The sequence below is a fragment of the Jaculus jaculus genome, chromosome 19 (genome assembly GCF_020740685.1).
Source record: "Jaculus jaculus isolate mJacJac1 chromosome 19, mJacJac1.mat.Y.cur, whole genome shotgun sequence".
NCBI lineage: Eukaryota > Metazoa > Chordata > Mammalia > Rodentia > Dipodidae > Jaculus > Jaculus jaculus.
Window position 1 is genome coordinate 44794160 of NC_059120.1, and position 14577 is coordinate 44808736.

Sequence of the window (14577 nt, forward strand, 5' to 3'; positions counted from 1 at the left end):
TTTTGCCAGCATCAACTCATCCACGCTTCCCCTCGGCCAATTCCCTGTGGACATAACACAGACAAGCTCTCTTTCCGTGCCAACAGCTGAGAGATTTGGCTTTGGCAGCATCTCAGAAATAACCATGCTGCAAAAAAAACGGACAAAGTCTCCAGTGTGCCCCGGCCAGACATTCCAGGAACATCACTCGGGGCCATTTCTTTTTTCATTGAAAGAAAATCATAGCCTGGCAGTGTGTGGGGGTGCATGCCTTTAATCCCAGAGGTAGGGGGATCACCGTGAGTTCGTGGTCACTCTGAGGCTACATAGTGAATTCCAGGTCAGTCTGGGCTAGAGTGAGACCCTACCTTGAAACACCAAAATTAGGGGGCTGGAGTGATGGCTTAGCGCTTAAGGCACTTGCCTGCAAAGCCAAAGACCCAGGTTCAATTCTCCAGGACCTACGTAAGCCAGATGCTCAAGGTAGCGCATGTGTCTGGAGTTTGTTTGCAGTGGCTGAAGGACCTGGTGTGCCTGTTGCCTCTCTATATAACTGCCTCTCTCTCTCTCAAATAAATTATTTAATAAATAAAAATATTTATAAAGGGCTGGAGAGATGGCTTAGCGATTAAGCGCTTGCCTGTGAAGCCTAAGGCTCAATTCCCCAGGGCCCACATTAGCCAGATGCACAAGGGGGCGCACGCATCTGGAGTTTGTTTGCAGTGACTGGAGGCCCTGGCCGTCCATTCTCTCTCTCTCTCTCTCTCTCTCTCAATCTCTGCCTCTTTCTCTCTCTGTTGTCACTCTCAAATAAATAAATAAAAATAATTAAAAAATTATAAAAAGAAAAGCCAAAATTAAAAATAAATAAATATAACAAGAAAATCATGATGGTTGTGTTTGCCCCGAGAAGGCAGAAACTTCAGAGCCATTTGTTGGTGGAAGCTGATTCTGCAGGCAGGGTGTCCATGTTCCTTTTGGCCTTAGCAAGGCCTTCCCCTTTCTCTCTCTCTCTCTCTCTCTCTCTCTCTCTCTCTCTCTCTCACACACACACACACACACACACACCTCCCTCTCATCTTCTCCCCAGTCATGTTCTCTGTGGCCTCCTTTTCTGGTGTCTGTCAATGCCTTGTGTCTCCTCTGTCCCATAGATTATCTTATGCCCTGGGATAGACAGTTTGGCTGATTAGGATGGACTCCTGTGCTCAGAAAGTGACCAGTTGCAGACATACAAGGGCTGACAGGGCACTCATGGAGTATGTCTGAAAGGCTGGCATGCACTTCCCATGGGCTTGGTGCCACAAAATTTGCCCCCATTGAACTGAGCTAGGAGGGAATCATGATACAGGGTCGTGTAGTGGAAAAAGAATGAAGGATTTGCATTCAAAACTCTAGGTTTTGCTGGGTGTGGCGGCGCATGCCTTTAATCCCAGCACTCGGGAGCAGAGGTAGGAGGATCGCAGCGAGTAAATTCCAGGTCAGGCTGAGCTAGAGTGAGATCCTACCTCAAAAAACCAAAACAAACAACAACAACAAAAAAAAAATCCCTCTAGGTTTCAAAAAAAAGGAAAGGAAAGGAAATTTAAAAAGCCAAGCATAGTGGCTCATGCCTTTAATCCCAGCACTCAAGAGGCAGAGGTAGAAGGATCACTGTGAGTTTGAGGTCACCCTAAGACTACATAATGAATTCCAGGTTCCAGGTCAGTTTGGGTTACAGAGAGACCCTACTTCAGGGGAAAAAAAAGAAAAAAGAAACTCTAGGTTTAAAGCCTAGCTCTGCTTTTTATTTTTATTTTTTTTTTGTGTGTGTGTGTGTGTGTATGAATAAGTTCAAGGCATTTAATCTATTGTAGTTTCACTAATTTCCTTTGAGAAATGCAGACTATTAATAATATCTACATTTTAGGAATCACTTTGAAATGTAAAATACTAAAGATTAAGTGAAAAGAGCATTATATAAGTGCTCTGTGAAAGCACTTCGTGGGCTGGAAAGATGGCTCAGCAGCTAAAGGCACTTATTTGCAAAGTCTGGGGGCTTGGGTTAAGTTTCCCAGTACCCATGTAAAAACCAGATGCACAACACGAAGCACACATCTGGAGTTCGTTTGCAGTGGCAAGAGATCCTGGCGTGCCCATTCTCTCTCTGTGTCTCACTTTTTATCTCTCAGATGAATAAATAAATAGGTCAATCAATAAATTAATATTAGAAATAAGTAATGGAAAATAAGTGTGTGTGTGTGTGTGTGTGTGTGTACCAAAGCAAGCAAGCTTGGATAGGTTTGGAAAAGCCACAGAAGGTACCAGTGAAAGTGAGATTTTGGGGTGTCTGAGACAAGCCCAAGTTGATTCACAGCTGACTCTTGGCCCTGTTGAGCAGCAGTGGCTATGCACCCATTCCCCTCCAGGAGAGAAGGGGGTGGGGGGGCGAGGCTCCCTGTGGGAACATTCCAGTGTGTCAGGGCCTGAAGTAAGGAGCAGGTAAGATCACCAGCTACCCTGTGAATGAGTCCAAGTACCCCAACGTGATGTGGGAGGATGAGGACCAGGAGGACCAGACTCTGGGGGACACTTGTTTGGTGGGAAGGATGGACTGAGTCGGTAAATCTGGTGCTATGACAGGTCTCAGCAGATCCTTGGAGAACAGCAGAAAAGCAGGCTGCTGGAAAAAACATGGACAACTGAGGCGGAGGAAGAAGATGGTTCTGAGGGCATTACAAACCTACTGGCGTTTATCACTTGATTACAGTTTTGAAAACAGCGCTACCATCTGTTTCTCTTTTTAAATTTTTTTTTTTTTTTTTTTTTTTTTTTGGTTTTTCAAGGTAAGGTCTCACTCTAGCCCAGGCTGACCTGGAATTCACTATGGAGTCTCAGGGTGGCCTTGAACTCACAGCGATCCTCCTACCTCTGCCTCCCGAGTGCTGGGATTAAAGGTGTGTGCCACCACGCCTGGCTAAAATATATTTTTTTTAATTTTTATTTTTTATTTGAGAGCGACAGACACAGAGAGAAGGACAGATAGAGGGAGAGAGAGAGAATGGGCGCGCCAGGGCTTCCAGCCTCTGCAAACGAACTCCAGACGCGTGCGCCCCCTTGTGCATCTGGCTAACGTGGGACCTGGGGAACCGAGCCTCGAACCGGGGTCCTTAGGCTTCACAGGCAAGCGCTTAACCACTAAGCCATCTCTCCAGCCCGTGGCTAAAATATTTTTATTTTTATTTATTTATTTGAGAGAGAGAAGCAGATGAAGAAAGAGGGGAATGGACGTGCCAAGGCCTCTAGCGGCTGCCAACAAGCTCCAGTTGCACGCATGCGCCACCTTGTGCATCTGGCTTACGTGGGACCTGGAGAATCGAACCTGGGTCCTTAAACTTCGCAGGCATGCGCCTTAACCACTAAGCTGTCTCTCCAGCACCCCCATATCTGTTTCTTTATAGTAAAGGACTAGTGGCTTGGGGCTAGGATTGATTGACTTCAGGGCCTCACACATGCTAGGCAAGCTCGTAACCACTGAGCCACACCCCCAGCTAAATGATACTGTCATTTAAGACTGATATTATTCTTTTTTCATTGTTGGTTGTTTTGGCTTTTCCGAGGTAGGGTCTCACTGTATACCAGGCTGACCAGGAACTTACTTTGGTAGTCCCAGGCAGGCCTTGAACTCACAGTGAGTCTCCTACCTCTGCCTCTGGAGGGCAGGGATTAAAGGCGTGCGCCACCATGCCTGGCTTGATAAAGACTGTGGAAGGCTGTTGGAATTTGTGAGTCCTGCCTTCACTACTTAACAGTAGAGAGGGGTTGGGTGAAGGGGGATAGAGGAGAGAGTTTGAATGACTACTGTCAGGAATGAGTTTTCACTTTCTTCTCTGTTTACCACACTTACTGGGTTGATAAAAGGGAAAAACTTTATTCCCTAGATGTGTATCCAAACAGATTGATCTGTCAGAAACGATGTAAGAGAGAGGAACCCTTGACTTTATTACCAAAAGGCCAAGTACTCTTGCAAAAGCACTTAAAAATTGAGCCCAGTGGCATGCACCTGTAATCTACCAGCTACTCCAGAGGCTGAGGCAGGACTACTTGAGTCCAGGGGTTCAGGACTAGCCTGGGCAACATAGCAAGGCCTCATCTCAAACAAAATGAATAAAGTCAACAGAGGATATTTTTCCTTTTCGACGTATGGTCTCACTCTATCCCAGGCTGACCTGGAATTCACTATGTAATATCTCAGAGTGGCCTCGAACTTACAGCGATCCTCCTACCTCTGCCTCCTGAGTGCTGGGATTAAAGGCGTGCACCACCATGCCAGGCTTCAAAAGAGAAATTTAAAAATCACTTGGTATCTGGGGAGATTGCTCAGTGATTAAAGATGTTTGCTTACAAAGCCTGCTGGCCTAGGCTTAGTTCCTCAGCACCCATGTAAAGCCAGATGCACAAAGTGGCACATATGTCTGGAATTCATTTTAGGTGCAAGAAGCCCCATCACCCACCCATTATCTTTCTTTTTTCCTCTCTCCTCTCACAAATAAGGAAATAAAAATACTTTAAAAAATTTATTTTTGTTTATTTTTATTTATTTGAGAGCAACAGACAGAGAGAGAAAGAGGCAGAGAGAGAGAGAGAGAGGATGGGCGCGCCAGGGCCTCCAGCCACTGCAAACGAACTCCAGATGCGTACACCCCCTTGTGCATCTGACTAATGTGGGTCCTAGGGAACTGAGCCTCAAGCTGGGGTCCTTAGTCTTCATAGGCAAGCGCTTAACTACTAAGCCATCTCTCCAGCCATAAAAATACTTTTTAAAAAATCACTTGGATTGGGCATAGTGGCACTCTCCAGAGGGATAAGTGGGAGGTTTATCATGACTTCAAGGCCACCCTGAGTCTACAAAGTGAATTCCAGGCCAACCTGGGTTAGAACAAGACCCTACCTTGAAAGACAAACAAACAAGCAAAAAAAAGCCACATGGAATATGAGAACAGTTCTTCCTATAACTTCCTGGCCAACTGTGAAAGTCTCAAGAACAAGAGACTTGAGGGACTGGAGAGATTGCTTAGTGGTTAAGGCACTTGCCTGAGAAGACTAAGGACCCAGGTTCGATTTCCCCAGTACTCACATAAGCCCGATGCACAAGGTGGTGCATGCATCTGCAGTTCGTGTGTAGTGCCTGGAGGCCCTGGTGCACCCATTCTCTTTCTATCTGCCTCTTTCCCTCTCCCTTAAACAAATAAATAATATTTTTTAAAAAGATTAAGAGGAAGCCAGGCATGGTGGCTCACACCTTTAATTCCAGCATTTGGGTGGCAGAGGTAGGAGGATTGCCATGAGTTCAAGGCCACCCTGAGACTACATAGTGAATTCCAGGTCAGCCTAGGCTAGAGTGAGACCTTACCTTGGGAAGAAAAAAAAAAAGAAGACGAAGAAGAAGAGGGCTGGAGAGATGGCTTAGTGATTAAGGCACCTGTCAAACCTAATGATCAAGGTTTGATTTCCCAGGACCCATGTAAACCAGATGCACAAGGTGGCACATGTGTCTGGAGTTTACTTGCAGTGGCTGGAGGCCCTGATGCACCCATTCTCTCCCTATTTTTCTGTCAAATAAATAAATGAAATAGTTTTTTTTTTTAAAAAGTATAAGAGGGGGCTGGAGAGATGGCTTAGCGGTTAAGCGCTTGCCTGTGAAGCCTAAGGACCCCGGTTCGAGGCTCGGTTCCCCAGGTCCCACGTTAGCCAGATGCACAAGGGGGCGCACGCGTCTGGAGTTCGTTTGCAGAGGCTGGAAGCCCTGGCGTGCCCATTTCCTCTCTCCCTCTATCTGTCTTTCTCTGTGTCTGTCGCTCTCAAATAAATAAATAAATAATTTAAAAAAAAAAAAAGTATAAGAGGGCTGGAGAGATGGCGTAGTGGTTAAGGTGCTTGCCTGCAAAGCCAAAGGACCTAAGTTTGATTCCCCAGGACCTACGTAAGCCAAATGCACAGGGCGGCACATTCATTTGGAGTTTGTTTGCAGTGGCTAGAAGCCCTGGCATGCCCATTCTCTCTCTGCCTCTTTCCCTCTCTCAAATAAATAAATAAAAATAAAAATATTAAACAGAATGTTTAAAAAAGTATAAGAAACTTAAGAGGCTTGAGGCTTAAGGGACTCAGTAGTGGAAGGCACTTGCTTACAAAGCCTGACAGCCCTAGTTTGATTTCCCAGTACTCATGTAAGGCCAGATGCACAGGGTGGCCCATACATCTGGAGTTTGGAGTTTGTTTGCAGTGTCAAGAGGCCCTTGTATGTCCATTCTCTCTCTGTCTCTCTTTCACTCCTTGAAAATTAATAAATAAATAAATAAATAATATTATTAGTAGTAGTATAAAAAAATTTAAAACATGAATTAGAATAAAGCAGGAAATAGTAATTTTTCTTAATTTGAAAGAGAGAGAGGCAGATAGGGAAAGAGAGAGGATGAACATGCCTTCAGCCCCTGCAAACAAACTCCAGACACATAAGCTACCTTGTGCATCTGGCTTTATGAGCGTCTTGGGGGAATTGAACCTGGGTTCTTTGGCTTTGCAGGCAAGTGCCTTAACTGCTAAGCCATCTCTGCATTTTTACAACTTAGCTGTATATGCATGGATTTTAGAAAAGTTTATAGTGTACGGCCAGGCATGGTGGCACACGCCTTGAATTCCAGCACTCGGGAGGCAGAGGTAGGAGGATCACCGTGAGTTTGAGGCCACCCTGAGATTACATAGTGAATTCCAGGTCAGCATGGGTTAGAGTGAAACCCTACCTCGAAAAACCAAGAAAAGAAAAGAAAAGTTTACAGTGTAGCCAAACACCTGAATAAACTCAAAATTGCCTTAATTCTATTTCCTTTTCTATGGTATGGACAAAATAATAAAAATTGTTCCAGTGTATGTTGAATCTGTGAGAGTTTATCACCAAAATAGCTGATTTTTGTATGGTTCTTTCAGGTAATCTAAATCCAGTTAAGTATAAATTGAGAATTTAGATTTTTGGATGCATAAACCAGAAGAGGTTTCCAGAAAAACTTTTTTTTGTTTTGTTTTGTTTTGCTTTTTGAGGTAGGGTTTCACTCTAGTCCAGGCTGACCTGTAATTCACTATGTAGTCTCAGGATGGCCTCGAATTCATAGTGATCCTCCTACCTCTGCCTCCCGAGTGCTGGGATTAAAGGTGTGTGCCACCACGCCCAGCTCTGAATCTTTTTATTAAACAAAAACAAAAACTTCTTTTCACCTCAAAATCACTCTTGTCTATATCTTACAAATGCAATGTTAGATACATAAAGGTTTTTCTTGGCCTGGAGAGATTGCTGAGTAGTTAAGGCACTTGCCTGCCAAATTTAACAACTGGAGCTCAACTCCCCTGTATCCACAGAAAGCCAGATGCATAAAGTGGTGCATGCATCTAGAATTTGTCTGCAGCAGCTAGAGGCCCTGGCATGCTTATTCTCTCCCCCTCACCCTGCTTGAAAATACATACATACATAAATAAATAAATATTTTTTTTTCTTGGTCTGGAGAGATTGCTCATGGTTAAGTGGTTAAGGCACTTGCTGGCAAAGACTAAAGACCCAGGTTCAATTCCCCAGAACCCATGTAAGCCAGAGGCAGTGGTTAGAGGCCCTGGCCTACCCATTCTCTCTCTCTCCCATAAATAAATAAATAAAAACAAAATATATTTTAAAAGTTTTTCTTGATTAAAATAGGGAACGCTGATCAGGCGTGGTGGCGCACAATTTTAATCCCAGCACTCAGGAGGCAGAGGTAGGAGGATCACTATGAGTTCGAAGCCACCCTAGACTACATAGTGAATTCCAGGTCAGCCTGGGCTACAGGGAGACCCTCCCTTGAAATTTCAAAAGTAAAATAATAAAATAAAACAGGGAAGCCTAAAAATTTCATCAAATGCAATGTCTCTAATTTTTTCCCTCTAACTCCACTGAAGACAAATAAGAAAAGTTCTATAAATTAGACTATTGTTATTAAGATTATGTTTGTGTTTTGTGTTAGAATGATGACCATTGAGACATGGCTAACATGTGTATGAGAAAATGGCTGCACTCCTCAGTTACAATACTCACTTATAGGACTGTTTTGTTGTTTTTTTTTTTTAACTGAATTCATTTATTTGTCTTATCAGTTATGGTCTCCCCAGTACCTCACAGTGGGGTCTAGCACTTAGTGTGAGTGCTCAGAAAAATCTGGATGGTCTTTATATTTCAGGGTAGCACATAAATTAACAAAGAAAATTAAAATCAAATATAAGGAAGGAAAACATTTGTTGGAATTTTTTTTACCTGTTTTGGATGAAATAACCTGAAAAGGAAAGTTTAAAATATTAGAACACAAGGAAAAAATCATCTGTGGAAGTACGGTAGTACTGATCACAACATTTCTACATATACTGTGAGCAATCTTTTGATTTCTATGAGTGCTTTTCTGTATCACTCGCTTCCCAGCACTGGACTCGACCACAAAGCAATCTGAAGAAGAACTTAGAGGCTGGAGGTAGATCGCATTACTATTTCATTTCCCCCCTTGAATCTACCTATTGAACGAAGTCGGGCTGCTGATAGATTTTTCAGAGCCCTTTGTTCTTGAGATACAATGATAATCTGTTTTCCTTTCTGTACTATGTCACATAAAATTTCGAATACACACACATATATGGTCCTAATGTATTTCTAGTTCTATCTTTCTCCCTACCCTCATCCCCTCAATAAGAGGGAAAGATAATCTATGCGTCTCTTTATCCCATCCTCTGCCACATAGCTGCAGGTCTCTGGAAAAGTGAACTCACCATGTTAAGACAGATGAGATGGAACCCGATCAAAGATAGACATTTGCCAGGTCCTGCAGCCATCCTGTTGGGCACAGCATTCACCGGGCACAAAACACAGAGATCTGGATCCTCTTTAGCCCCAAGGAGTGTGGCGCTGACGGTCCTTAGGTGTGGGTGGGGCTGTGGTATTGGGAACAGACTCTGGAAGTTGCCTGTCCTGTCTGGAGCTTTACCTGTAACTGGGGGCACACAGGGACTGGCAGGGATACAAAGACTGGGGAAAAAAAAAAAAAAAGAGGGAGAGAGATTGATGGTTGGAAAAAGCCAAGCCAAGCAAGTCAAAAGAGCTACTGTAACCTCAGTTTCAAGATGATAGCTAAAATGTTCTCTCACTTTTTAAAATTATCTTTTCTAAATACAACTTTTACAAACCTATACAGAAAGTTATTGATGTGGTAGAATGATGATTTTAAAAAATTATTTCTATTTATCTATTTGCAAGCAGACAGAGAAAGAGAGAAGAGAGACAGAGAGTGGATGTGTCAGGGCCTCCAGCCCCTGCAGACAAACTCCAGAGCACGCACCCCTTTGTGCATCTGGCTTTACGTGGACACTAGGGAATTGAACCTGGGTCATCAGGCTTTGCAGGCAAGCGCCCCCAGTGACACTTTCTCAGGAAATTGGAGACCCAAGTTACAAGTTTTAATCAAATACCTGAGTCTATCATACTACAGCCATCTTACAAGTTCAGCTTCTTTTTAAAATTTTTTTTGTTTATTTATTTGAGAATGACAGACAGACAGAAAGAGGCAGGTAGATATATAGAAAGAATGGGTGTGCCAGGACCTGCAGCCACGGCAAATGAACTCCAGATGCATGCGCCACCTTGTGCATCTGGCTTACATGGGTCCTAAGAAATCAAGCCTCGAACCAAGGTCTTTAGGCTTCACAGGCAAGCACTTAACTGCTAAGCCATCTCTCCAGCCCACGAGTTCAGCTTCTTGATACTAGTTAGATTTTAAACTAAACACTGTAATATTTAGTTCTTTCAATAGGCAAGTACATAGATGAGCAATGAACAGCCTCTGTTGCCTTGTCTGAAGTCACAAAACTATCAAATGGCTTAGCAGGGATTAAGATTTATCAGTCTAACCTCTACTTCCAACCAAGATAGGGCAAAGGACATTGGATTTATCCCTTACAGCAGTTTTGGCTGGGGATGTAGCTCGGTGGCAGTGTTTACCAGTGTGCCAAAGGCTCTGGGTTCAATCCTCAGCACCCTGATGATAAATAGAACAAAATAAGCTAGAGTAATTAAGACAGGGTTGAATTGGCATCAAGAAAAACAAATAGGGGGCTGGAGAGATGGCTTAGCAGTTAAGGCCCTTGCCTGCAAAGCCTAAAGACCTAGATTTGACTTCCCCGGACCCATGAAAGCCAGATGCACAAGGTGGCACATACATCCAGAGTTTGTTTGCAGTGGCTGGGGCCCTGGTGTGCCCATTCTCTCCCTTTTTCTTTCTCCTCTCTGTCTCTGCCTCTTTCTCCCCCCCCCTCAAATAAATAAATATTAACTTCTTAAAGATTAAAATAAAATGAACTTTAGATGCATGTACCACCTTGTGCATCTGGCTTATGTGAAACCTGGAGAATTGAACCTGGGTCCTTAGGCTTTATAGGCAAGTGCCTTAACCACTAAGCTATCTCTCCAGCCAATTTGTTGTTGTTGTTTTCAAGGTAAGGAGTGATGGCTTAGCTGTTAATGTTGCTTGCTTGCAAAGTCTGACAGTGAAGATTCCCCAGTACCCATGCAAAGCCAGACACACAAAGTGGCACATACATCGAGAGTTCATTTGCAGTGACTGAAGACCCTAGTGGGCCCATACTCTCTATCTGTCTCTTTCTATTTATCTCTCTCTCTCTTAAATAAATAAATAAGTGTCATGGTATGCTTTATCAAAATTCCAAACCTCTGTGCTAGGGAGGGAATATGAAGATAAGCTACAGATTGGGGGGAAACATTGCAAATCATGTATCTAAAAAGGGCTTGTATCCATGCCTGTGTGTTTGCATTTATTCTCAAAATCCAAAATCAAAACAACAATGGGTGGCGCACGCCTTTAATCCCAGCACTTGGGCGGCAGAGGTAGGAGGATTGCTGTGAGTTCGAGGCCACCCTGAGACTACACAGTGAATTCCAGGTCAGCCTGGGTAGAATGAGACCCTACCTCGAAAAACCAATAACAGAAAATAAAATAGTTCTAGGGACGTAGCTGAACTGTACTTGCCTAGCATGCATGAACCCCGGGGTTCAGTCCCCAGCACTGCATAAAACCAGGTGCGGTAGCACATGCCTACTATCTAGTTCTTGGGAACTGGAGGCAGGAAAACCAGAAGTTCAAGGTCATCTTTGGCTATATAGCCCTAGAATATGTAAGACCTTGTCTCTAAAAACAAGTACTATATAGACATCAAAAATGAACCACATTGGGCTGGAGAGATGGCTTGGTGGTTAAGCGCTTGCCTGTGAAGACTAAGGACCCCGGTTCGAGGCTCGGTTCCCCAGGTCCCACGTTAGCCAGATGCACAAGGGGGCGCACGCGTTTGGAGTTTGTTTGCAGAGGCTGGAAGCCCTGGCGCGCCCATTCTCTCTCTCTCCCTCCATCTGTCTTTCTCTCTATGTCTGTCACTCTCAAATAAATAAATAAAAAATGAACAAAAAAAAATTAAAAAAAAAAGATGAACCACATTGAGGAGGAGTGAGGAAAGGGGGGGAGAGAGAAAGAAAGAGAATGAGAGAGAGAGAGCAACAGATAGTAGAATGTAGCTATCTGGTTTTATCCACATATGTACATTTCTAAAAATGCAAACCATTCTAAAAGTAGAAAGCAAATCAATGGTTGCTTAGAGACAGGAAGGGTAGAAGGAAGGGATTACAAAAGTAGAAGAAACTCTTAGAGATGGAGGATATATTCATTTCCTCATGTGTGTTGGTTTCATGAGTATATACATATGTCAAAACATACTGTTTATGCTTTAAATATGTATAATTTATTGTATGTCAGTTATACCTAAATACAATGTTTTTTCTTTTAAAAAATGAGTCTGGCTGGGCATGGTGGTGCACGCCTTTAATCCCAGCACTCGGGAGGCAGAGGTAGGAGGATTGCCATGAGTTCAAGGCCACCCTGAGACTCCATGGTGAATTCCAGGTCAGCCTGGGCTAGAGTGAGACCCTACCTCAAAAAAAATAAATAAATAAATAAATAAAAATAAAAAATGAGTCTGGGCCTGGAGAGATGGCTTAGTGGTTAAGGAATTTGCCTGCAAAGCCAAAGGATCCCAATTCCACTCTCCAGGACCCACACAAGCCAGATGCACAAGGGGGCGCATGCATCTGGAGTTCATTTGCAGTGGCTGGAGGCCCTGGAGCACCCATTAAAATAAATAAATAGGGCTGGAGAGATGGCTTAGCGGTTAAGCGCTTGCCTGTGAAGCCTAAGGACCCCGGTTCGAGGCTCGGTTCCCCAGGTCCCACGTTAGCCAGATGCACAAGGGGGCGCACGCGTCTGGAGTTCGTTTGCAGAGGCTGGAAGCCCTGGCGCGCCCATTCTCTCTATCTCCCTCTATCTGTCTTTCTCTCTGTGTCTGTCACTCTCAAATAAATAAATTTTAAAAATCTAAAAAAAAAAAAAAAATTAAAAAAAAATAAATAAATAAAAGAGCTGGAGGCTGGCGACTTGGCTTATATACATAACCACAATGCACTGCTCAAAGGTCATTACTCAGATTAAAGCTGGTAGACTGTTTTTTCGTCTTTGCGATTCCTTTCTTGAAAAAATGATGGAAAATGTTAATAAAAAAAATAATAAATTAAAAAAAAAACTTTTTTAAAAAAGAAAAAATGAGACAACTTTGGAGGCTTATGTGAGCTAAGAGCAGAAATCAGAACGAGCTGCTGTTTTCTTTTCTTTTCTTTTTTTTTTTTTTTTGCTAATTAGGTACCCTAGTGCGCTAGGAGTTGCAGCAAACTGAGAAGCGTACGTGCAAAACTAAGGATGTGCTTTGGTTACTCTTCAGATCGAGTAAATCTTTTGCCTTTTACTAAAGATTTCCGTGGAGAGAAACAACTTTGAGTCATAACCCAATTTTTAAAAAAAATTTTTTCTTCATTTTTATTTATGTATTTGAGAGTGACAGGACAGAAAGAGGCAGAGAGAGAATGGGCGAGCCAGAGCCTCCAGCCACTGCAAACGAACTCCAGACGCGTGCGCCCCCTTGTGCATCTGGCTAATGTGGGTCCTGGGGAATTGAGCCTCGAACTGGGGTCCTTAGGCTTCACAGGCAAGCGCTTAACTGCTATGCCATCTTTCCAGCCCCATAACCCAATTTTTTGAGGCCTTGTGTTGGCAAGGCTAGTAATGCTGTTTGGAAGAAAGATTTGTGAGTACAGGGCAAGGGTTGGGCGGGCAAAGATAACAGTGGTAGGGGCTAGAGAGATGGCTTTCACTAAAGTGCTTGCCTGTGAAGCCAAAAGATCCAAATTCAATCCTCCAGGTCCCATGCAAGCCAAATTTAAAAAGTCAGGTTAAGGAAGAAGAAAAAAGCCCAGCGTGGTGGCGCATGCCTTTAATCCCAGCACTAGGGAGGCAGAGGTAGGAGGATTGCTGTGAGTTCGAGGCCATCCTGAGACTCCATAGTGAATGCCAGGTCACCTTGGCTAGAGTGAGACCCTACCCCAAAAAACCAAAGCAAAAAAAGAAGATTTTTTTTTCCTTTAAGTCAATTTAACATCAGAATATTTTACTTTATTTTTTATTTTTAAATTTTATTTATTTATTTTTATTATTAACAACTTCCATGATTATAAACAATATTCCATGGTAATGCTCTCCCTCCCCCCCACTTTCCCCCTTGAAACTTCATCATATCCCCTCCTCTTCTCAGTCTCTTTTCTCTCTCTCTCTGTTTTTTTTTTTTTTTTTTGGTTTTTTGAGGTAGGGTCTCACTCTGGCCCAGGCTGACCTAGAATTCACTATGTAGTCTCAGGGTGGCCTCGAATTCATGGTGATCCTCCTACCTCTGCCTCCTGAGTGCTGGGATTAAAGGCGTGCACCACCAAGCCCGGCTTAATCAGTCTCTCTTTTATTTTGATGTCATGATCTTTTCCTCCTCTTATGATGGTCTTGTGTAGGTAGTGTCAGGCAGGGTGAGGTCATGGATATCCAGGCCATTTTGTGCCTGGAGGAGCTCTTAACATTCTTTCCGCCACCTCTTCCACAATGGACCCTGAGCCTTGGAAGGTGTGATTAACTTCAGAATTTTTAAGCTAACCCCCTCTATGTTCTATGGGATGTCATGAATTCAAGCAGTTTTCACGTACTTGTTAGGTATTTAGCACATTTGATAAATGTATATTGAACACCTACATCATAGTAAGAACTGTTCTAATTATAAGGTTACAGACATAAATGAGAGCCCTGTACTCGTGGAGCATAAATTTTAGTAGAGGAAGACCAAAATAAACAGCTATAATAAAACAATACATCTGTTGTTGCAAAATATTATGTAGAAAAACAGACCAGACTAACAGGAGTTAATGGCAAGGGATAAAGTGCTAGTTTATACAGAACTCAGTGAAGAACTCTCTGGAAACCAGATGCTTGTACATTGGACCAAGGGTTGGGCAGGAGGGAGTCCTTCAGAGATCTAGGAAAAGAGCATGCCAGGCAGAGAGAAGAGGAAAGGCAAAATCCCTAGGAGAATGAGGGCTTGGTTGGAACACTGCACTCCCGGCCCAGC

General features: G+C 43.3%; 1 protein-coding gene and 1 non-coding gene across 2 annotated transcripts in view; one reads left to right on the top strand and one right to left on the bottom strand.

The window, feature by feature from the left end:
- The window catches only part of Fndc7 (fibronectin type III domain containing 7), a 67535-nt gene that overhangs the window by 52455 nt on the left and 503 nt on the right, over positions 1 to 14577 (bottom strand). The window contains exon 2 of the mRNA XM_045137988.1: positions 8291 to 8309. Coding sequence (XP_044993923.1) covers positions 8291 to 8309 — 19 coding nt within the window. The remainder of the gene's footprint in view (positions 1 to 8290; positions 8310 to 14577) is intronic.
- Positions 12836 to 12952, top strand: LOC123456199. Its single transcript, XR_006634400.1, has one exon. It is a non-coding gene; the product is annotated as a U5 spliceosomal RNA (small nuclear RNA).